This window comes from Chionomys nivalis, chromosome 3 (assembly GCF_950005125.1).
Source record: "Chionomys nivalis chromosome 3, mChiNiv1.1, whole genome shotgun sequence".
NCBI lineage: Eukaryota > Metazoa > Chordata > Mammalia > Rodentia > Cricetidae > Chionomys > Chionomys nivalis.
This window is the reverse complement of record NC_080088.1, coordinates 50771304-50795081: the sequence shown is the minus strand read 5'-3', so window position 1 is coordinate 50795081 and position 23778 is coordinate 50771304. Positions and strand designations below refer to the sequence as shown.

The 23778-nt window shown below is 34.0% G+C and overlaps 1 protein-coding gene across 5 annotated transcripts in view; it reads left to right on the top strand.

Annotated features, from left to right (window-relative positions):
* Window positions 1–23778, top strand: part of Dzip3 (DAZ interacting zinc finger protein 3) — a 74398-nt gene that overhangs the window by 11819 nt on the left and 38801 nt on the right. For 4 of the 5 annotated variants that reach the window (XM_057764172.1, XM_057764173.1, XM_057764174.1 and 1 more), the window contains 11 exons: window positions 845–946; window positions 2684–2756; window positions 5659–5814; window positions 7163–7279; window positions 8917–8997; window positions 10048–10172; window positions 14039–14153; window positions 17083–17202; window positions 19767–19868; window positions 21503–21595; window positions 22421–22473. In XM_057764172.1, coding sequence (XP_057620155.1) covers window positions 915–946; window positions 2684–2756; window positions 5659–5814; window positions 7163–7279; window positions 8917–8997; window positions 10048–10172; window positions 14039–14153; window positions 17083–17202; window positions 19767–19868; window positions 21503–21595; window positions 22421–22473 — 1067 coding nt within the window. In that variant the 5' untranslated portion in view covers window positions 845–914. The remainder of the gene's footprint in view (window positions 1–844; window positions 947–2683; window positions 2757–5658; window positions 5815–7162; window positions 7280–8916; window positions 8998–10047; window positions 10173–14038; window positions 14154–17082; window positions 17203–19766; window positions 19869–21502; window positions 21596–22420; window positions 22474–23778) is intronic. The other variant, XM_057764175.1, reaches the window with a different exon arrangement.

The window sequence follows — 23778 nt, the reverse complement described above, 5'->3', positions numbered from 1 at the left end:
TCATTTGACAGTATGCATAAGTGAACCAAATAATATATCTTTTTATGCAGCAATTCTACTTTGAACTTATTGTAAGGAAATACTATTAATATAATAAAAGGGTTAGAAATCAGTAGAGTTTGTGGAATAACTTATGATGGAAAAATGGAAAATCTAGTTCTATGTTGTAAGAAAATGGTTAAGAAAACCCTAATCAAATGGAAAGAAAACTCTAATAAAAAGGAGCATTATAATTCAAGTACTGCTTATACTATGTGGGGAATTGAAGCTAGCTTGGGCAGTTTAGAATGACCTTGTGCCACATCCATGATTATTTGAGCAATACAAACTGGTCTTAATGAGATTTTGCAAAAAACACTCAAAGTTGAATGTGTAGAAAAATAAGAGTGATCTGGGAATATTTTGCACATGAATATGATCAAAGCGTGCTATAAAAAATTCTCAAAGAACCAATAGAAGTAAAACAAATATCAAATAGGGTCAGGGATCTAGCTGGCTTAGTGCTTGTCCAGTGCACACAAGGTTCTAAGCACAACCCACAGAACAGCAAACAAAACACAGTGAGCCACCTATTGTATAATATCAGAGACTAAAATACTGTGAAAGGTGATTTTGACACAGCATTTAGTGCTACAAGAAAGAAACTATTGCAATATGATTGTAGACTGATAAAATATTCCTGTGCCCAGAAAACTGTAAATTCTAGATGGCAACTATATTTGAATGCTGAAGCTATTATTCTTTTATGGCAACATCAAGAAATTTAAAAAATAACCATGTATTTGTCTGTACAGAGGAGAAAGAAACATTTTGTGTCCTCCTTTTAAAAATATTTTTCTTACAGAGTCAAATGGCCGTAGTAAAAGTCTGCTTGCAAGCATTGGAATAAGTTTTGTAAAGGATCATTTTGTAACATGGATTCTCTAACAGAAGAATTTTTTGTGAGGTAAGGAATGGGTTAACACAACCAACTACAGCTATTGTATTCCAAAGGTATTACAACATAAGACTTTTCTCCATAAACTTCAGAAGCTATTCTGAATTAAATGTCACTAAGCTTCAAGGCAATTTAACACTTTTGATTGGCGTGAATTATAGACTTGAGTGAAATCCACTTTTAAAGAACAAAATATCAAACGGTGTTCCATACTTGGGGGCATTTCTTTTCAAGGTACATAGTCATCACTTAAAAAAATTTTTTTAGGTGTTTTGCTTACATGTATTTGTATGGCTCTGTGTATGTGTGCTCATGTGCAGTATGAGAAGAAACCAGAGGAGGGCTTCCGATCCACTGGGACTGGAGCCCAGTGGATATGAGCCACAATGTGGGTGTTGGGGATCAAAATTCGGTCCTTTAGATGAGCAACCAATTCATGTTAATCATTTTTTAACCACCAGTCCATCTCTCCAGTCCCTCACTTGGGGCAATTTTTTGTTGTTTGTTTTAACAAAAATAATGTTTTAACAGGCACTTCAATTGACTAAGTATAAATTGTCTTTGATTTTAGTGGGTTTTGTTTTATGTTTTATTGATTCCTTGGTACTTGAAGATCAAGACCTAAGAAAAGAACTTTGTAAGTAGAGCTTCTGATGTAGTCAGAACATATATAAAATGTATATCCCTAGGCAAAGTATATGAGTATAATATCACAGATATTGTGGGTTTATGGGAAAAAATAATAATTGGCCATTGAGTTTTTACCAAATAGACATAGAACTGATTATTAGAAGATGAGAAACATTTGATGACTGTAGAAGCAGGATAGAATAGATGATCATTTGAATTGGAAAGAGCAAAAAATGTACTTAAGAACCTAAGTTGGTTGTATATGTGTCTAATTGTAGCTAATAGGAATCTAAGGTAATAGGTTGTCAAGTTTGAAGTAAGACTGAGAAATTTATTTAGCTTGGCCCTGAAAGATGATGATGTGGTTCAGTAGTGGAACATTTGCCCAGCTGATTCTCAATTACGAGTTCAATCCTAGTACCACAAACACATACAAAACCAGAAAAGTGAATGCACTTAAGAACTTACATGCTAAGTACTTTTCCTGGAAGATTTGTACTTTTCTGGATAGGGGTTTTTGTGTTGTGTAAAGGAGGAGATGAGAACTAATTGGGATTATGTACTTAATTTTACTCTGGAAGCTGGAGAAAATATAGCAACTAATACTGTTATTATTTTTTATGCGGGGGGTGCGGGAAGGAGAGACGAGACACGTGGGGTCCCACGTGGGTGAGCTTTAATGGGGGAGGGTAACAGACAATGAGCGGGAGTGAAGAGACGGAAGGGGAGAAAGGGAAGGGCGGGTTGGAACGCCCGTTTTTAAAGGGCTCTGGGCATTCTGGGAGAAAATGTCCTGCGCATGCGTGGTTTTCCATTGTACCGCTGGGGTTCGTAGTCCACTGAGGCTGTATTTTCTGCGCATGCGTGGCCTTGTCTCCAAAAGAACAGCATTTCACCCTTTTGGTTTTATTAAAAAAAAAATCGAGGTGGGTGGACGGGTCTTAACGGGTAGGGAATAGGGGCGTAGCCCAGTCTCTCATGACTGCTTCCTGCTGACTTTGGGAGTCGAGGGATTGTCCTAATGATGTATCGTTGATAATGTTTTGTCCGGACTGCTATAATTTATGATCTTTGAGAGATGTTCTTAACTCACTTTTTTTTTTTTTTAATTTAAAGTGAAAATCCTGATGTGGAGGAGCAAACCAAGGAAGAAACTGAAAATAATGTAGAGAAACCAGTCAGTCAACTGGTAAGAGAAAATTACTTTTAATTAACACCTAATAAATTATTAATGAGTTGATTGATTTGTACGTGAAGATACAATGAAAAGTCTAGTTATAAAATTTTTAGTAAGTCATTTTCTGAAAAAGTCAATTGTTCATTCTTAAGTCATTCTTGGATGATTCCTGCTGTATGTGAAGGATATTCTAATCCTCATGAGGAGTTTAAATCCATTGAAAATTGAACTTATCCAGAAACATCTGAACAATCATGTTTCATTTGTTTTTTTCTTCGTAATACTATGGATGAAACTATACTAGGCAAGGACTATATATAACCTCCTAACCTCATTTATCTATGAGAAGAAGAATTCAAACAAAATCAAGCTGTGTGTGTGTGTCTGTGTGTGTGTGTGTGTGTGTGTCTGTGTGTGTGTGTGTGTGTGAAGGAAAAGACACATCCAGAATTTTATCAAAAAGTTTTATTGGCTTATTTCTGAAACTAATTCTCTTCATTTTATTATCTTTAATGTTAGAACTTGTAAGTGGAAGATAATGAGCCTGAATTATATATTAATTTAAAACTTTTATTGACATGAAAGACTGGAGAGATGGCCTAATGGTTATGAACACTTGATGTTCTTGCAAGGGTGTAGATCCAGTTTCAGGACCCATGTGGAAATTCACAACTCTCTGTAACTTCAGTTCTAGAAGATCTCATGCTCAATTCTTTCCTTTGTGTACATCAGACACACACAGTGCCCATACATACATAAAGGGAAAGCGTGCTTTTTTAAAAAAGTTTATTTATTTATTTATTTATTTATTTATTTATTTATTTAATCTTTTTGGTTTTACTTCTAGCATTTCTTTGGAGGGTTTTATAGTAACATATTAGGAAAATACCCATTATAGCATGAGTTTATCACTAGAAAATATTTCAGAATAGTTATAATATGTTCCAGTATACACAGGTTATACAGTTGAGTAAAGGCAGGAACTAGGGTTATTAGATCCAGAAAAAGCATTTCTAAATAAAAATTAGGACTATAAAATTAAGAAAAGTTAGACACTGTGTCTTTCTTAATTTTGTGATAAGACATTGTAATCTAGGCAACTTAAAAAAGAAAGCATTTAATGAGGGCCAGAGTTTCCTAGGTGAGTCCATGACCATGATGGCAGGAAGAATGGCAGGCTGGCAGAATTAGAGAGTTTACATTTTGTGTCAGAACCAGGGAGCAGAGAGTGGCACATCACTTCCAACAAGACTACACCTCTTAATTTTTCCTAAACAGTTTCACAAACTGGAATATTCAAAAGCATGAACCTTGGGAACCATTCTCATTCAAAACACCATACATTACAACCTCAATTTGGATTATATGTTAAATAAACTTTCTTAAAATAATCAAGCATAAAATATTTTGACAACAAAATTTAAAATGTTAAAATTAACATAACATAAATTTACAGTATCCATGACATTTTCTTAAGTATTTATTCATGTCATAATCGTGTCTATGTATAAATGTGTTAACCGTATCAGATTCCTTAGTAACTTTTTTTTTTCTTTCTTTCTTTTTTTTTTTTGATTTTTTTCGAGACAGGGTTTCTCTGTGGTTTTGGAGCCTGTCCTGGAACTAGCTCTTGTAGACCAGGCTGGTCTCGAACTCACAGAGATCCGCCTGCCTCTGCCTCCCAAGTGCTGGGATTAAAGGCGTGCGCCACCGCCCGGCCTCCTTAGTAACTTCTGCTGATAGAATTGATCTTTAATTTGACATAATTGTACCACAGGTGATAATTATTCTTTGTAAGATTTTTTTTTTCTTTGTAAGATTTTTAAAGCTCTTTTGTGGGCTTTTTAAAAAAAACTTTTTGAAAATTTCAAGTAAAAGATTCTGTAACAGATATTTGGCAGTTTCTAACCTTATTTTTAAAAGACATTGGATATAATTGTCATTCATGAAGTACTGTAAAATATAAGATGTATCAGTTCTTCATAATGGCTAAGGATGGGATAATAATTATGAGACTCAGCCCTACAAGAGAGAGTATAGACAGGGTCACAGTGGGCTTTATTAATTCTTAATTGCTTTTCTGTCTAATTATTGTTTTGCTAAGAATCCAAGAATTAAGTATCTCACACTTGGGCATTTTTAGTAAGTAAGCTCTTTCTAGGTCTGTAATAAGCTTTTTGTTCTGATTTTTAGAAACTAACCATGACACCATATTCTCGAAGTTTCCCTTGTGAAGAAGAACTGCCATCTGTTAGATCTGTCTCTTTGTCTGTCTCTGTTCTTCACTGGTTCTTTACAACTATTGTTAGTAAATATCTATCAGGGTTTGGCTGTTTACTTATTAGTTAACTATTAATGATGACTATATTAAGTCTGTGAATAAAATTATTATTAATTGATCAGTTCTGACTAAGTTGAAAAAAGTCTTTCTCTTTGTTTTTAATATAGTTTTGAAACTTAAGCCATTTAATCCATGGTCTAGAAAGAAGCTGAAAGATCATCATATCATTTAAAAAACAATAGTTTTCCTACTTAGAATAATCTGTATAATATAAGTTTTGGGGAAGCAGAAATGGTCTTATTCTTACATTTTATGGTTCTGACACTTCACCTCTATATGTGAAAGAACTTTGCCCCCTTTTTTAATGCTTTGGTGATTTTTGTCACTAAAATAAATATTTATTTATTTATTATGTATACAATATTCTGTCTGTGTGTATGCCTGCAGGCCAGAAGAGGGCACCAGACCACATTATAGATGGTTGTGAGCCACCATGTGGTTGCTGGGAATTGAACTCAGGACCTTTGGAAGAGCAGGCAATGCTCTTAACCACTGAGCCATCTCTCCAGCCCCCTGTCACTAAAATAAATGAAACTGTATTATGTGTATTTTAATAAATTAAATGTCTTGTAGGACAAAGAGAAAAAGGATATACCTACAGATCTTGACCCTGTTAACCCATTATTAGAAATAAAGAAGCTATTAAATGCAATCAGTGCTCTACCCAAAGGTGTGGTCCCTAATGTTGAAAAGTTCATACAAGAAGATTTCTCCTTCCAGACTCTGCAGGTAACATCATTATTTCTCCGAAGTGCAGATGCACATCGATGTATGACTTTTAAAGCTAGATGGTGTAATCAGAGTCTTAAAATCTCCATCTGATGCATATCAAAGGTTTGCTGTCAACTTTGACTATGGACTTATTACCAAAAGATTTAAAAGTCATCGTAGGGAACATAGGTTTTTGTCGTAAACAATAAAGCTTAGTGTTGATTATGATTCAACAGTAATATAAATGTGACACTTCTGGCCAGTGACTACTTTGTTTTTTGTTTTCTTAATTTGAAAAATATTGACAAGTTTTTTTTTTAAAAAAAAATACAATATCTAAATATTTGTATTTGTTGATAAAATTAATTCCATACAGAATGTTTAGTAGATTGGGGCATTAAAAAATCTTTCTTCTTTGATCATTTTTCATCTGAGAATTTTTTACATCACCCCAGTATATAATATACACATCAAACAGTTACTACCAATAAAACATAGGAAATTTATTCTGTGTAGGCGTAATTTGACATTTATTAAAGACAATAGCAAATTTGTATACTAATAAGGTTGATGTTAATTTTTACACAAAGAATTAAATATTGGCAGAATATTTGTTTTTGTAGGATGCAGTGAAATTTGCCATAGTTAAAAAAAATACATACGTTATTCTTTTTTGGTATTTGTGTTTTTTACACAAGATCTTACTACTTAGCCCCAACTGTTGAGGTACTCTGTATGTAGACGAGACACATCTCCAACTCACAGAGATTTACCTAACTCGGCCTTCTGAGTATTGTGATTAAAGGCATGGAGGGCCATGCATGGCTGTATTTTGATTTTATAATTATCAGTTGAGCATGTAGAAAATAGAGACAGAGAGCAGAGGCTGTCAGCATTCTGTCCACATCAGAAGCTGAACCTCCTGAGAGTAGGGTGCTAACCTTAGCCTCCTTTCTTGCCTAGCCATGCGCTCACTCTGTTTTCTCTGGATGTAAGGCTGCTGAAAACTCTCCTAGTATCTCAGGCAAAGAAATGTTTACCTGTGCTAGAAAATGGAAGTGGTTAGAAGAAAGTGGGATTGGACTTTTCTCTAAAGTAATAAACCATGTTGCCAACTTCTCACTTAATAAGACAAAGCGAAAAAATTTTATTTATTTATTCGTTTGGAATTTTTAAGGAAATACCTACTGAGGAGATTAATCAGACTGGTTAACATTAGCATAATAAATATGTAAATAGTGTATATTGCTAAGGTAATTTAAAAAATACTTGTCTCTAACAAGGAAGGATTATACACTTTTCTTTTTGTATAATATGTTTAGAAATCCTAGCTTAAAGACATTTTCACCTCACTTATTCTTCACAGAGGGAAGTTTCAGCTAATAGCCAGACTGGGGAAGAAACTGTTCCTGCTTTAACATTACAGTTTTTAATAACACAACTGGAAACAGCACTTAGAAACATTCAAGCTTCTAATTGTACTGTGAGTATTTTGTATCGAATGTCCGAAATGAGAGAACAGCAGCATGTGCCTATTTGTATTTTCTTAGATTAAAAAACACTTGAATGGTGGAACTGGGCATTCCAGTTTATAAACAGTCATGAACTTCAGAAAATGATTCAGACACAGAAATGTAGCTACATAAGGAGTCCAAAAATGTTGAACAGAGAATAGGGTGATGGTCATCAAGGTAGGGTACAGGGGAGGAATTGAAAGATGTTGGTCAAATTATATAAAATTCATTTAGTTGTGAGGGAAAATGCTTTAAGAGAGCTGTTATATCTTCTTATGATTATAGTTAATAGCAACATACTGAATTTTTAAGAATATTGAGATTATAAATTTTTACCACAAAGTGGTAAATATATAAAGCCATTCATGTATAAATGGTCTTGTTGTAGTCATTATACAATGCATATGTATTCAAATATTGTTGTATAAATAAATATGTGGACATTTGTCAGTGTGAAGAAAGAAAAAACCCTCATCTCTCCTTTTCCTGACTTATTAGCCTCTTCTGCTGTTATGGTGCCCTATTGTCTCTGTAGAGCACTACTTCCTTTTATTCATCTACTACCTCTGTCTCTAGAGTCTTTCTGCTCTGCTCACAATGATCCTGGAATCTTAGGAGAAGGGGATTTAATATAGATGCCCCCTTTAGTGCTGAGCATCCCACAGTCTCTTCTTCTTTGCACTTTGTCCCATTGTAGATCTTTGTGCTAATCACCATCTACTGCAGATACAAGTTTTCTTTGATGAAGTTTGAGAGATGCATTAAATTATGGTTATAGTAATAGTTCATTAGGAGTTATTTTAATACTGTCCATTTAGGAGTGGAACAGTAGTAGGGCCTGAGACCTATCTAGTCACAAGTCTATCTAGCCTGTGGTGCCAGAGATGGATTTTATCTTATGCAGCAGAACTTAAATCCAGTAGGAAAGTTGTTGATTACTTACATGATGCCCATGACACCATTGCACTAGTAGGTATGTCTTGCCATGCCAGGCATTATAGTAGTTCATAGAATTCACACTAGGAAACATTAATAATTACTTTCTCCTCCAGTAGTGTGTACAACACCTCCCACAACTATGAAAGAAGTTTCTAGGTCAGTACAGCTTGATATCTCCATGCTCTGCTACTTAACATCTGTTGCATATTGTGTCTTCAACAATACCATAACGTTCTGGAGAATAACCAATAGCAGTGGCAATGCCTATAATTCATAGGGATCTATAGGAACTCATTCGCCAACAACATGGAAAAAGATAACTCATTCCTGGCACTGTGTTTTTTATTTGTTTGCCTGTAGTGTCTTGTAGGGGTTTTTTAATAACTAGAATGTAGCATTATTAAAAAAAAAATAAAACATTTTTTGAAAGGCTAAATGTAATAAATTTTAATTGAATTTGCTTTTATCTTTAATCAAGTTTTTTTTTTGTGGATAATTTTGCCAAATGAAAATAATATGCATTTCTATAGTTATTAGCAAATAATGGGTAATAAAATGAAAATTTGCACTATTTTTAGTAGTTATTAAATAGGTCAAGGACTTCTAAGTATCTCTGTCAAACTGAAAAGTAACAAGATGTAAATAACCAATTAACATATTTTTGTAGGTACACCAAATTAATATTGATTATTACTTGACATTACTATTTTTGTATGGAGTAGCACTCACTGAAAGAGGAAAGAAAGAGGTATGTAACATGTATTACTTATCTTATAAATCTTTTTATACTCTTTAGCTTAATTGTAGCAGTTGAAAGTGCTGATCCAAAACAAAGAACATTTGAAATTGGAGGCATTCTGTAAGTTTTCTGTCTTATATTTATATTAAATAAATAATAATAATGTTGAAGAGTTATGTTGTGATTTGAAATAAAGGGGAACTTAATATTAGTTTATATTTCAAATATCTATCTTGAGGCTATTTTTGTTAAGTGATTCTTATTTTTATACTTAGTAATATATATTAGTCTGTTTCAAATGCAGCTTAGTCTCTTTTTCTTAATCTTACTCTGATGAATTAAGAGTTTTACCTCAATTTTTTATTTTGTCAAATTAAAGTGAAACCAAATGAATAGAGATCTGGACATTAACTAGAAATCTTCCTTTTCTTTTAATTGTTTGTCTTATTTTTTGCAGCCTTGATAGCCTTTGTCTTTGCTTTTTACCAGTCCTTGCTCTTTACTAAATTTTATCACACACACATGCAACTGAGGCATCTATTGTTAGAACTAATTCTAATCTTTAGCTGCAAGTCTATATTGTGTTTTTCTCCTTAGAAGAAACTATACCTGTGGTCAGGAGTCACCCACTTCCATTTTGAAAAGCTCAACATATTATTCTCTGATGAGAATTTTTTTTTTAAAAAAAGCATTTATTACATTCTGATAGTGGTTATACCTGCTTTTATTTGGCAGACAATTTTGTACCATTTTATATCCAAAAATTGTCACAATTTCCCTTTGAAATGGTTAAAAATATAGTTATGTTTTTCTGTTTGTTAACTATGTTAAATGTTTAGTACCTCAGCTTTATAATCAATTTGAGATATGTTAAAATTATGGATATTAGCACATACATAATCAGATGATTGCATCATTATTCTTTTCTTAACCTCTTAGCCATCTCTCCAGTCTGAATTCTTAAATGTGTTCTAAGTTTTCTAGTTGCGGAATGAATATCTAATGTAAAGGAAAAAGGCATTTTATACACAGCCAACCAAATCTATTGTGTCACTACAGGACTTCATAGAAGCTGAAAATAAGTTTCTAGTGATGAAGATGGTGATCCAAGAAAATGAAATTTGTGAAAACTTTATGACTTTAGCTTATTTTGGACGTGGTTTACTTCGATGCGCTCAGAAGAGGTAAGCATTTTCTTTAGGTGTATCTTCACTGGTTGCCTTTCATTATTGTAAAGTAGGAATCACATTTGCACTGGATACCATTGTTCATAAAATCTATAGTCTCAGAGTTTTCTTTTCTTCTTTCTAATTCCTGGTAGTTAATAATTCCATTTGCTTGGTAATACTTAATGTAGAACCTAACAGGCCTTGGCAGTGTGAAGCAGCCCATCATCAATGTTAGTAATATGGGCTTAGAATATGACAACCTGGATTCAAATACATTTTTCCTACCACTTACCCTAAGAAACTTAGTTTTGCTAAGCCTGATTTTTCAGATATCTAAAATGTAACAAAGATTAATATCTATATCATAAAAATTTTATGTGGTGAATAACAGTGCCTAGTTCATGATAATTGATAATTGTACTTACTGACATTCTCACCACTGAGTTTTTTAAGTATAAGTGACCTGAAACAGAATTGGAAGGGAGTTCGCATATGTCCAATCCCTGCAATAAGAAGACAAAAGCAGTAGGATAATGAGTTCAAGGTCAGCCTAGGCCATAGAGTGATACTCTCTCCTAAGAACTTAAAGCAAACAAATGAAAACAAGCAAGTTGAAAGGTCCAAGTACTGAGTGTTGAGAATGCTAGGTATTACGTATTTTAGGAAGGTGAAATTATAGAGAAACCAATGCAAATTCTTTGTTCACTTCCTCTATAGATATTCGTAGCTTTTGTAGCATCAATCATTTATTTGATTTATCTTAAGCATCTATCCAAGGATTGTGCTTGGTCCTAGGGATACAGTACTTTATAAAACATGATATAGAACTAAAAGTATTGTGAAACATGTAGGCTAATCAAGTATTCATTCAAAATACCCAGTAATGAAGAATGAAACATGTTTAAGAGCTGTGGAAGAAAACTGAGTAATTCAAGTACTTATTGGTACTCCAAAATGATCTAGAAAATCAGCAAAAGTCTAAAGTTATAATTGTTGGCTGATATATAAGGGATAACTAGGAAAGGGAATGCTGCTGGCAAGAATCATTGCAGACCTAAAACTACCATGTAGATGGTGGTTTATTCTGTTTCAGATTTAGTTTCTATCCTCTGGCATGGCTCTTGTGCTAGAAAATCAGAGTCTTCCCACTTCCTAGTCACTGAGTCTGGCTAGAATGACATCATCAGTGTCCCAGTGTTAGTATGATGCTTTGCAGAATGTAAAGATCCAAATGGAAAGATGATTCACTGATAGATACTTAACATAAATCAATACAAAGATGTGTACCTTTCCTGAGAAAGGCAAACTACCTTTTCTTCTCTCTTGATTGGTCTTCTATATCATTGACACAAAAACCTCTTTAAATGGCAGAATCATCACTTTCTAAGTTATTTTTCTATATTTCAACTGTTTCTCCAACAAGTTCATTTTGTCTTTGAAAATGGTAGGTTATAGAAACTTTGGTTGTAGTTTTGACTCACGTGATTAAACAAGCCAACTTATCAAAAATTATAATATTCAATACAACTAATGTTGGAATAAAATAAAAGCAAACGAAAACTGTTGGTCGAGTAGCAGAAATAGTAGATCTTGAAAGCTAACAAGTAGAAGGAGCATGACTATGCATTCTTCTTCCCTGGACTGTAGAGGAGCTTTTCAGAGTTAATGATGCCCTTTATATTTCTTAGTGCATTAGTCAGTGTTTCTTCCAGGAACATTTGTGATTGCTATATACAGTACAACTCCAGGAACAGACATGACTCAGGCATTGAGGGAATAAAAAAAAAAAAAAAACATAGGGAGACACATGGACCAAAACTTGGATCAGGTGGTCTGGACTCCTGGCTGGAGAGACCACAAAGCCCTGGAAAATAAGCATGTTTATTATATAGATCTGAACAAAGAGGCAGAATTATTACATACAGCTGAACAAGGAGGTAGAGTTACTACATAATAGTAATAGTTCAGATAATCAATGACATAGGGCTTTTTATGTAGCTGGATCAAGGAGACAGCTTTAGCTAATGTCAGTAGGAGTAGTCTATAGTGGAACATTCTTTAGACTGTAAGTGTCCAAAGGGAGAAAACTACGTTGCACATTTTCTACATGCAATTGTCAGCACTCACAGTTGTCCTCCAAGAAAGGTTTTGCCATTCTTTTGAGTCTGTAGCTATAGGATCTTTGACAGGACCATGACCAAATTCACTCAGGGCTTTTTTTTGTTTTGTTTTGTTTTGTTTTGTTTTGTTTTGTTTTTCAAGACAGGGTTTCTCTGTGGTTTTGGAGCCTGTCCTGGAACTCCCTTTGTAGACCAGGCTGGCCTCGAACTCACAGAGATCCGCCTGCCTCTGCCTCCCGAGTGCTGGGATTAAAGGCGTGCGCCACCACCGCCCGGCAGGGCTTTTTACACTCCCAAAATATGATAGGTTCTGTGTTCTTACAGAGCAACCCTGTTAGAACCCTTTGAACCTCTTGATTCTATTAATACTATATCAAGAAATTTCCAGCCTTTGTACCTCATTTACTGTTGACCATAATTGTATCAAGTTTCTGAAAGCATGTTAGGATTGGCTTCAGGTGTCCCTGCAAGAATAGTGAATCATTAGATGGGCAGTGGTGGCACACACCTTTAATCCCAGCACTCAGGAGGCAGAGGCAGGTGGATCTCTGTGAGTTTGTGGACAGCCTCGTTTACAAGAGCTAATTCCAGTACAACTAGGGCTGTTACGCAGAGAAATCTTGTCTCACCCGCCCCCCAAAAAAGAATAGTGAATCATGACTTGTGTGTGAGTTGTCCTATATCCGTATCCACTTCCTCATTAAGGCTTGTGTTTTCCCTTGGTTTCACATTCTTAGGATCTACTTCCATGTTTCTTCCATATCAGTCATGTTGGACAATTACTAGATGAATATATATGTGTTTTATTCTTCCTGGACTTGGTCTTTGATTTCCATCTTGGGCCATGTCTGATCCTAGCTGTCATGGTCCAAGGGCAGTGAGTGAAGAGAGAAAAATCTGAAGAAGATAGTCTTCTTCTTTTGGGATATGCATCTCTGATGGTATTTTTTAATGATCTCTAAATAATGGGGGGCGCAGCTGTATTCTAGCAAGGAAGAAGAAATCCTTCCTAGTCAAATTGGTAAACAATAATTCATACACTTGCAATTTCTGAGCACATTCACTTACATATCCTCATTTCAGATATCTAGGTCTATTTATTCATTATCAAACCCCTAATTTTAGAATAGTAGTCCCGTTGAGGCTCGGCCTGAAGTCTTATTGCAGGTGCTTTACCTTTTATTATAAAATTCAGGCCTCAGTTTTGACATGATATAATGTTAGAATTCTATAAACTATCATAGCATAGTATTCTTCTAGCTTTTACAGAGTGTCCTGATTTGATAATAGCCTGTCAAGGCTGTGCATTTGTTTACTTTTATACTTTGCCCTATCTTCTAATTAAATTTGGCCCTTAATTTCAGCACACATTGAGTATAGGAAATGAGAATCAATTTAAATGCTGCCTTAGAGGCCTTCTGGCTTTCAAAGTGCATGCTAAACTTATAGTTGGCTGACCTATACCTGTCATTCTCTTTCTTCAAGGCCTCCAAGACAGTTAACAAAAGCCAACCAACTCTACAACCCCTTTAATTACCATGGCCCCCATACTGTTCAAGCTTGAGCTACTACATAACCTAGTGCCTCCCCTCCTACCTGTATTTCATCCCAGTCTACCACAGGTGAGAGACCTAGTATTTGTATTTCTACAGCATGCCAGAGGTTATCACCACCTTCCTTGGGTTTCTGGTTCCCTCATTGATAAACTATATAGCACCTGAGTCCAGTTCAAACTGACATTTACTTTAAACTGCCTTGCAGGTATAATGGAGGACTACTAGAATTTCACAAAAGCTTGCGAGAAATAGGAGATACAGATGATGATTGGTTTGACGTAGATCCTACAGATGATGAAGATTTCCCTACAACTTTCAAAGTAAGAAATTATTAAAAATAGTTCACAACTTGTGACAACTCAAAGTAATCTTTAACAAGTAACCTTAAAATCAAGTGTCTAATATTCTATAATACATTATTTTATTGGCAATATTTTTTGTGTGTAAGAAAGAACTTTAATTAATTTTATTACCTGGTGCAGAATGTGAGCACATTTAGATATAAAAAAGGAATCACTATTACCATTTTCAAGATACAAAGACGAGTAGCTTAACTAGCCTAATATTTGTCTTTTAAAAAACACATGTTTAATAATTAAGGTTTTTATATAATTGTATTTGCTATTTTATTTTTTGTTTAATTTGCATATTACTAAATCATTTGGTTAGAAAAATACCTCCTTTATCTATAAAGAAAAATTAATTTTACTCCTTTTTATTCAAATGGAGAAATTATTCTTCTCTCCCTTTTAATTGCTTCTCTATATACATATGGATGTACACATTAATAATTTCCTGCGTGTTTATTAAAATTGGTATAATACACCAAGTTTTACTCTGTGTCTACTAGTATGTATTATTGAATATATAGTCTAACCTAAAACTTTGCAGTTTTTTCATTCTTACGTAAAATTCTCTTTGTATATTCTGATAGCATTTTGTTAGAATAACATTTATATGGTAGACTCATGAAGCCACTGCTATTGCATGATAAAGGTGTTGATGGTTGTTTCTTTACTTCCTCTTAGTACAGAAGACGAGTGTATATTCATTATAAAGAATGAGAGCTTCTATCTCCCCAGACCTTCTGGCAGTTTTAATGCAAAGCCATTGAATTGCTTTGTTTAAAGTGGAAATAGCCCTATGTTTCTCTTGGTAGACATTTCAAGAGCAAATCTTTCACTAAACTTTTACTTTAAATCTTTTTGAATAATTACATTTTATTTTGCCTTTAAGGCTAATAGCATCCCTGAAAATCAAGAGGCGTATTGTATAGAAGTTCAAAATCAGGTTTCAGTTGTCAGAACTGGAAGGATTAATTTTATAAACTTCCATTCAGAATGATGTATTTTAATATGCATTTATGAGTAATCAGTAGACTGATTATTTTGTGCCATTGTCAAGATGAAAAGGACTTTTAATGGACTTAACTAAATAGTAATTTTGTATATTTTTAAAGTATTCAAATTTTCCTATCTAAACAGTCCCTAATTGGTTTTTTTTTAATGTTTTTACTGTTTTCCTCCCTTCAATCATTTTCCTTAGTATTCAAACTTTTAGTTTCACTTTATTTCATACAAAGAAGTTTATAGAGGCAATTTTATTGAAAAATATTAAAAACTAAAGACTTAAAAGTCCAGTTTTTGCTTCATTGTCTGCATCTATAATTTATGATCTTTAGATAGCCTTTTTCCCCCCTCCTTATTTGAAAGCTTTTCTAGTATTTAAATTTTTTTAGGTATTGTCTTGCCCTTCCTGTATAACAGTTTGGGACTAGAGAACTCTCTTAAATAGATATCATCTCCTTTAAGTATACACATGCTCTCCCATCTCTCATGCACACACTTCTCTCATCTTACTGAATTTTGTTAAATTGGCCTCACCCTGGGGATGATTTTTATCTTTCTCTTTTCTGTGTAAAATTCTGTCTCAGAACTGAAGTTTTACGTTAGGCCTTCTTTCTTGTTTTGACTGGTGTAACTTCAACACGAGCTTAAGTGCTTAATCGGGAGCTAAATTTTTTGAAATCTTTTAATTCTCAAAATAATCTATTTTTGTGAACTTTATATATGCCTTGCCTAGACATAGAATTGTAGGTTCAAATAATTTTTCCATCATTAAAAATTTTTCCTGGTGCGTGGAGAGATTGTTCAGTGGTTAAGAACACCGGCACTTCTTCCAGAAGACCCAGATTTAATCCCAAGACCCAACAGCAGTTCATAACCATCTATAACTCTAGTCTCAGAGGATCGAGTGCCCCATCTCTGCCCTCCATGGGGAATCTACACAAATGGTATACAAACATAATACAGGACAAACAGCTTAACACATTACATTTTTTTCTCCATTATTTTCGATCCTTTAACCTTATTTTAAAAAAAATCTGATGTTAGTCTGATTTTTAGCTTTTTACATGTAACCTATTTTACTTTTTCCATTTTCTTTCTAAGAGTTGTTAAGGATAAATTCTCATTTTTTTTATTGTTTTGATGCTTATTAGTCATAGTCTTTGCCCTATGAATAGACTAATTTGCTAATATTACTACTTTTTTGAGTGTTTTTTTTTTTGTTATTGGTTTTGTTGTTGTTATTTTGGTATATCTTCTGTCAGATTTTTGTAAAATTTATATATGTTGTTACGGTTCATTAAATAACCTGTAAAGGGTTACTTTTCATATTGTATATATTCGTTGTATATTGTTACTACTTGATATAACATATTCTCTCTAAAAGGTATTAAGGCCCTTGTCTAACTCAAATAATATAATGTAATTTGCTTAAAGTTAACTAGTTTAAAATGAGAAAATTTATTCCATGCTATGACGTGGCACTGGATAAATATTTCTGTATCATTCTTCTGCCCACTGTACCATTAATTGTCATATTGCACCATCGTAGTAGTTCCACTGTCATTGTGTCTTGATTGGCTCTAATTCTGAAATAAATATGTATACAGTTCCTGATAAGAACATACCATGGCTTAGAATATGGAAGAGAAAATAGAGATTCAAACATAGATTTGTCTACTTTCTATCTGTAAGATAGCCATTTTTTCCTAGTTTAGGGCTTTTCTATTTATTTACTTTGGACTGGATAAATAAGTTGTGTTACTATTATACATACATGCATACACAAACACAGAGTAATTTAAAATGGGATCCTTGCATGTTACTTAAGGTAAATCTTGGATATGTTTCTGGCTTAATTTATTATAGATAATTCACAAGAGTATGTGTTTTTAAATTCTAGGATGTTCTCGATAATTTTATCCAAACAACTGAAAGTAATATAATGAAACAGACCATTTGCAGTTATCTTGATTGTGAGCGCTCTTGTGAAGCTGACATTTTAAAGAACACCAACTATAAGGTAACATAATTATCAGTTAATGATTTTAAATGTCATAGAATATAAAACAGTTAACATTATTTTAGCAATATACATGAAAATACTATGTAAGGTGTAGGATGTGGCTCTTTGTCAGAGCTCTACTGAGGTAAGTGCAGGTTCCTGGATTTTGTCCCAGCTCTGTGAAAAAAAAAGAACAGTATTTACTTTAATTATAATATGATATAATTAAGAAGTAGTTTGTCTCTGAGAACATGTATTCACAGTCAATATTAATTATATTCTATGAATCAGTAGAAGAATAGGTTGGTTTTGCTGAAGTTTTTGTAATATTCACCTGCCTCTGAAGCTATTTGCCCATCATTCATACAGTAAAATAATCTGTTCTCTATATTTTGACCAGTTGTGGATTTCTGAAATAATCTCTGTTGCAAAAAGAAGCTTCTTTGATGAGTGGTAAGAGCTACACTTATCTGTGGGAATAAGGATAAATATTTAGACTATAGTTAGATATTGTATTGGTTATATGTTGGCTATACATTTAGAAAATGACAATGATCAGTTCTCCTTTGGGGCATGTTACCTCTCCAGCCAAGGATATTTGGCTAGGTTCTAGTATGAAGCACAAGTTCCCTCCCACTGAGTAGGCCTTAAATCCAATAGACAGCTTTTGGTTACCCCCAAGATAATATTGCCAGCATTGCATCATTGTGGATATCTTGATGGTGTAGTCGTTGTTGTGGTTTATAGCTGAGTAACACTAGAGTTTACTCTTCTTCTTCAGCAGCTTTTATAGTACATTCTGGTAACCGTGAACAGCGGAATTTAGGGAGGAGGCTTCCAAGTCAATTCTTGCTCCGTTGCTCCAAATTCTGTGTCTGATATTAGAGGTGTCTGCAGAAATACGGCTTTATCTTAAAGCTCTGGAAGTCAACTAAAGGAAATGTCAATTTTTTGCATTGTTTTGGGGAACTCTTCTATTCCTTTGACCAACAACTGGGAGGGAGTTTTCTTTCTTCTGTCTGTCTCTGTGGTTTTTGTCAGATAGGCGTGGCTTTTGTGGAAAGCAATATCACCCAATGTTACATAGCAGCATTTACACACACACACACACACACACACACACACACACACACGTAACTATGGAGTGCTCAGCCCCAGCTGATAAGTCTGCCACATACTCCCAATACTTAAGACTCAGGTAAAATCATTAAAAAAAATAAGAGGTGGAAAGATTATAAGAGCCAGAAGCCCAGAAGCTACATAGTGTTCCCTACACTTGACAGGGAAAGTACATCCTTGAATATTAACATGTGGTTGCCTAATAATGACAGAAGTTGACCTGCCAGTGCAAACAGGGAAAATTCCACATGGTCCCTTCCCAAGATGGTCAATGTCTGCTGAGAAAGGGACGATCAGATTCTTACAAGGAGGAGCTGCAGCGTAGATTATTCAGTCAGTCTTGTGTACATGTACAGACTAACAACACTAAGTTGAGCCAATAGTTTGTTTATACAGATATGCATATATATATGCACACTATGTACATTCAGACATGTGTGTATATGTACAATAATAAGAAAAAGATGAATTTGAGAGGGAGGAGGCGAAAAGTGATGTTAAATGCAGTGTTTATGAAGTTCTCAAAAGTAAGATAATAAAAAGATAAATTTTCTTCTGCTTTATAAAGAAAAATGGTAGAAATTGGGAAAAGTGGCATATATACTTAGAAGTGATTAATTCTCAGGGCTCATGTTACTAAATAAGTGATCATTCTCTCTGTGTGAATCCTTGGGTGAAGAAAGAGTAAAAGCAGGAATGTGAGCCACTTTGATCTTGTAATCTCTGAATCAGGGTGAGAACTATCACTCTCAGTACATGTCAGATTCTGCTTCTGAAATAAAGTGGCTAGCATCTCAGCTGTGGGTTTCTCTGCACAAGTAGGACAGGCAGAGAGATGTAGTATTCAAGTCTTTGGGGCTGTGATAAGTCAGTCTATGGTTTAGAGTAGCTTCAGGATTTCAACCAAATGAATGTCATGTAGTAACAAAAGTTCTGGTTATAGTTGAGACTTTTGTAATCTAAGGAGAATTTCTATTTAAAGGAAGTAGTTCCTGGAGAGAGTACAACAGTTTATTCTTGGAAAATATAGTAGACATGGAACTCTTTCACCAGGTCTCTTGGGAGGTTAACAGAGGAATTCAAAGAATAATGTTACAGAAGTGGGTTGAGCTGGAGGAAAAGAGGAATGTAAAAGTGGGGATGCATAGATAGCGTGTTCCACAAAAAAAAAAAAAAATTGAGGGTGTTTGTTATTTTCTTGTACCATAGAATATGGAAAATTTTACATTGCCTAGTTCAAATTATTGCCCTTCTCTCCTTTTTTATTGTCCTTATTTTTCTGACTTTATTAATTCTACAGTATCAGAAGTTCATTTGGTATATACAGGTTTTGCTAACTCTGAATGTTGTATAAAACAGTATTATAATAAAGTATAATCTGTAAATTATAGAATTTTAAAATGACTTCAGATGGTATTTCTATGTTAACATGAATTATATTTCTGTATCTATATTTTTCCAAGGGATTTTTTCAGCTAATGTGCAGTAAAAGTTGCTGTGTTTACTTCCATAAAATTTGTTGGAAAAAGTTCAAGAACTTAAAGTATCCAGGAGAAAGTGATGAGGTATTGCACTGTCTCCCACAGCACAGCATGTCACTCCCTTCCCCGTGTTCTTTTTGTGCTCACACTCACTTTTTCGTGCTTTCCACCTTCAGTTCTGTCTGGTGTTTGTCTCCTTGACACTCATATTTTATGGGTAAATTCAATTTGAAAGTTGGAATAGGAGAAGAAGAGTTAGTGTTCAGGTATAGTCATGTCAGTCGTGATAGAGTTAGTGTTAAAGTGAAATCCAGAGCTTTTTTCTGTATTAATTATTCGTTCTATTGCCATGGTTATTTTGTGACTTTAAGTTTTACAAATTTTACATCATGTAAACAAGAAAAATGCCCTTAAGCAATAGGGGTACAGTAGAAAAGAACATTGGACTTGGAGGTGGCAGATTTGGGATCAAATCTAGCTTGAACCAAGTTCCAGTTTTATTTTATTAGACTGGTAACTACACCATTGTGACTAATATTTATCAGCTCTGAAATGACAGAGAGGTGTACATATTTCATAGGGTTTGTGGGGGAGTGAGCAGATAAAGGCAATAAACTGGCATGTCATACTATAAAAATAAAGCATATAAGGCATTAAAGTGATACATAGATACTTTTAAGTCCATGTAGTTGATGGGACAATTGGTTTTTCTCAGTATTAGACAGAAAAGTACAGAAAATAGAAATTAACCAGAGGAAATGGCAAGATCAGGGCCAGAAACCTCACTGTTTTTATTACTCCCTTTTCTCTAGAATCCTTAAGTAGCTTATGGAAATTTAATACACTTTGTGCTGAGTACATGTTACTTAAAATTTCTTTTCAGGATTTTCTTGTATTCTTTAGGCTGTATTATAGCTCCTTAAGGGAGAAAGTAGAAAGAAAGAGGTAAGGAAGGGAGGGGAGTGGAGAAAAATGAATACCTCAATAATTTTTTAAAAAAAATTTAAAAAGTTTGAATCTAAAAAATTAAAGTAAAATGTTACAACATACATACACATTGATAAAAAATATATTGAACAGCTCACTAATTTTTTGTTGAACTTTGATTTTATTTAAATAAAGATTGATAACTCATTTCACTTGCTCTGCTTATATAGTGACTACTTAAACATTTGAAATCTCTTATCTGTCATTTCTACTGAGTAGTACATACTTAGGTCGCACAGTAAAGTCAAGATCAAAATAGTAATAAACTATGAATTCTTATCCAGAAATAGTACTTACATTTTTGTACAAACCTTAATAGGTTTTGTCATGCATGAATTACTAAATAATAACTATCCACACATGCACTTGCTCTCAGCTGACACACCCTGGAGGCACCCTTACCCATTCTTTTATGGACATTATTTCATGCCAGTGACCACGTCACTAACAAAGGTCTAATTAATAGACCTAATTCTTCCTGGGAAAAACATTAAGTCCATATATTCTAACAGTGTTGTGTTGTAGGGAAGTATAAGTGTGTGTTTGGGGCGGGGTGGGGGTGTTGGGTAAAAGCTGTTTTTGAACCTGTAACTGAACAGCTTACTTTTAATTTATTCATATCATTCAGTTTGTCACACAACATTATCTGCTTCTAACCTTCATTGCTTAAGTGCCTTAGATTTGTACAATGCTGATTTTATAATTTTATATTTTTCTATGAACGATTTTAGAGTTTTAGTGGGAAAAAATGTTTGAAAGATGGATGTGCAGGTGACATGGTAAGGATGCTACAATGCGATGTACCTGGAATTGTCAAAATTTTGGTGAGTGACTTTTCCTGATTTTTCTTGCCTGCCTTCTTTGTAGTACTATTTTTGGCATATTCTTAACAATAACAACAGAATCCTAGCTACATTCTAGTTTTGGTAACTCAGCTCTCTGCCCTTTTTATTCCTGTTTTATATGGTATATTAAATGATCTTTAAGTATAAGAAAATCTAAACAGTAGAAATAGATAAATATACCATCAATGAACTAGTGGTGAGGAATATATTATAGACCAAGAATGATAAAGTATGATAATTTAACTACTTCTTTCCAATTTAAATTCAAAATAAATTTAGACTTTCTGACTCTTTCTCTCTTTTGGTAGAAGGTCAAGTTGAATAAAGGGCCTCAACATGCTCAAAGTATACCTTACTGCTGAGCTCTATCTCCAGGCCCTGAACCATTTAGTTTGTAAATAACTAATGTATGTTTAATGTACATCTGTTACCTGTTAAATAAAACATAGTACACATAGTTTTTAATTCATAGAATATTTGAAATTTTTAGTTTAAAATAAGCAGAATTAAAGCTAGAACTATAAATGAACTTATTTTTATCATTTGTCTTGCTATTTATTGTTCTTTTATATCTTTATATTTCAGTGTCAGCATTCAAATCACATGATAATGTTAAATTGACTGCTTTTAAGAGCAACTGTAATTTGTCACCTGAATGGTGTTTTGTGTTGTTTAGCTTGTGTCATTTGTTTTATAGTCAATGTGCTTTTATACTAAGTATCTTTTTGTAAATGTGGAAGTTAAGAACTTAAAGAATTTTGAAAATTGAACTATTTTAGGGCTTTTTTTCTCCATCACTTGCAGTTTGAAGTGGTGAGAAAGGATGAATATATAACCATCGAAAATTTAGGAGCAAGGTAAGCTTGAAATAAAATATTGTTACTTTTTTCTGAGCATTTCAGTGTTTCATTTGTTCTTTCTGTTTTCTGTCAGTTTTAGGGCATCTATTTGATAGTATTTGTTATGGAAAAAGAAATCACAGTGAGTTCTCCTTTGTTCCTCCTTCTTTTCCTACTGTTGTAGGTATTTGCATTTTAAAACAAGGAAGGAGCCGGGCGGTGGTGGCGCATGCCTTTAATCCCAGCACTTGGGAGGCAGAGGCAGGCGGATCTCTGTGAGTTCGAGACCAGCCTGGTCTACAGAGCTAGTTCCAGGACAGGCTCCACAGCCACAGAGAAACCCTGTCTCGAAAAACCAAAAAAAAAAAAAAAAAAACAAGGAAGGAAAAATTACATGGTTACCACTAATTGTAAAACTAACCATTTTCTGAAAACAAAACATATTTCTTAAAATAACATTAAGTTTTTTGTCATAATATAAAAACTATTTTTCAAAGCTTATGTAGACCACAAAGCTTATCTTAAATTTAAAATCTTCCTATTTTGTAGGTAACCAAAACACATTGCTCAAGAGTGTTGATGTATATGTTAAGGAACATATTTACAGAGGCATAAAATATTGCTGTGGAAATTAGAAGCTACAGTTATTAAAACATTATTCTAATCCTTCCCTTTTCTTAAATATATTAGTTGAGCGGTGAGTTACATGTATGTATTCATATGGCAGTGTGCATGTACATTCATAGGCCAGATGTCAACATTGAATGTCTTCCTTGGTGCTCTTGATCTTTTCTTCTGAGACAGAATGCTGGCCAGTAATCTCCAGAGATTTGCTGATCTCACTTCTGCTTTTGCTACTCCCTGCAGCTCCTCTTCCTTCATCTTAATTTCATCTACATCCCATATGTGAGGTATAAGATGGTAATTATCTTTTTCAAGAGGCCGTGTTTCTTTGTTTTTTTTAATACAATATTCGTTGGTTTCATCCATTTTCTTGTGAATGATGTGATTTAGTTCTTCTTGTGGTTGAATCTTACTCTGTTTTTCTTACCCATTCATTGTCAAGTGGTAACCTAGGCTAATTCTATGACTTGACTTCTCTGAAAAATGCCATTATATCCATAAATTTAGAAGTATTCTGTGGTATGCTGACTTTCTATCTTTCCTTCTTTCTTGATTTTATTGAGCTATACATTTTTCACTGTTCCCCTCCCTACCTTCCCCCCACTTAAGCCCTCTCCCAAGATCCCCATGCTCTCAATTTACTCAGGAGATCTTGTCTTTTACTACTTCCCATGTAGTTTAGATCCGTGTATGTCTCTC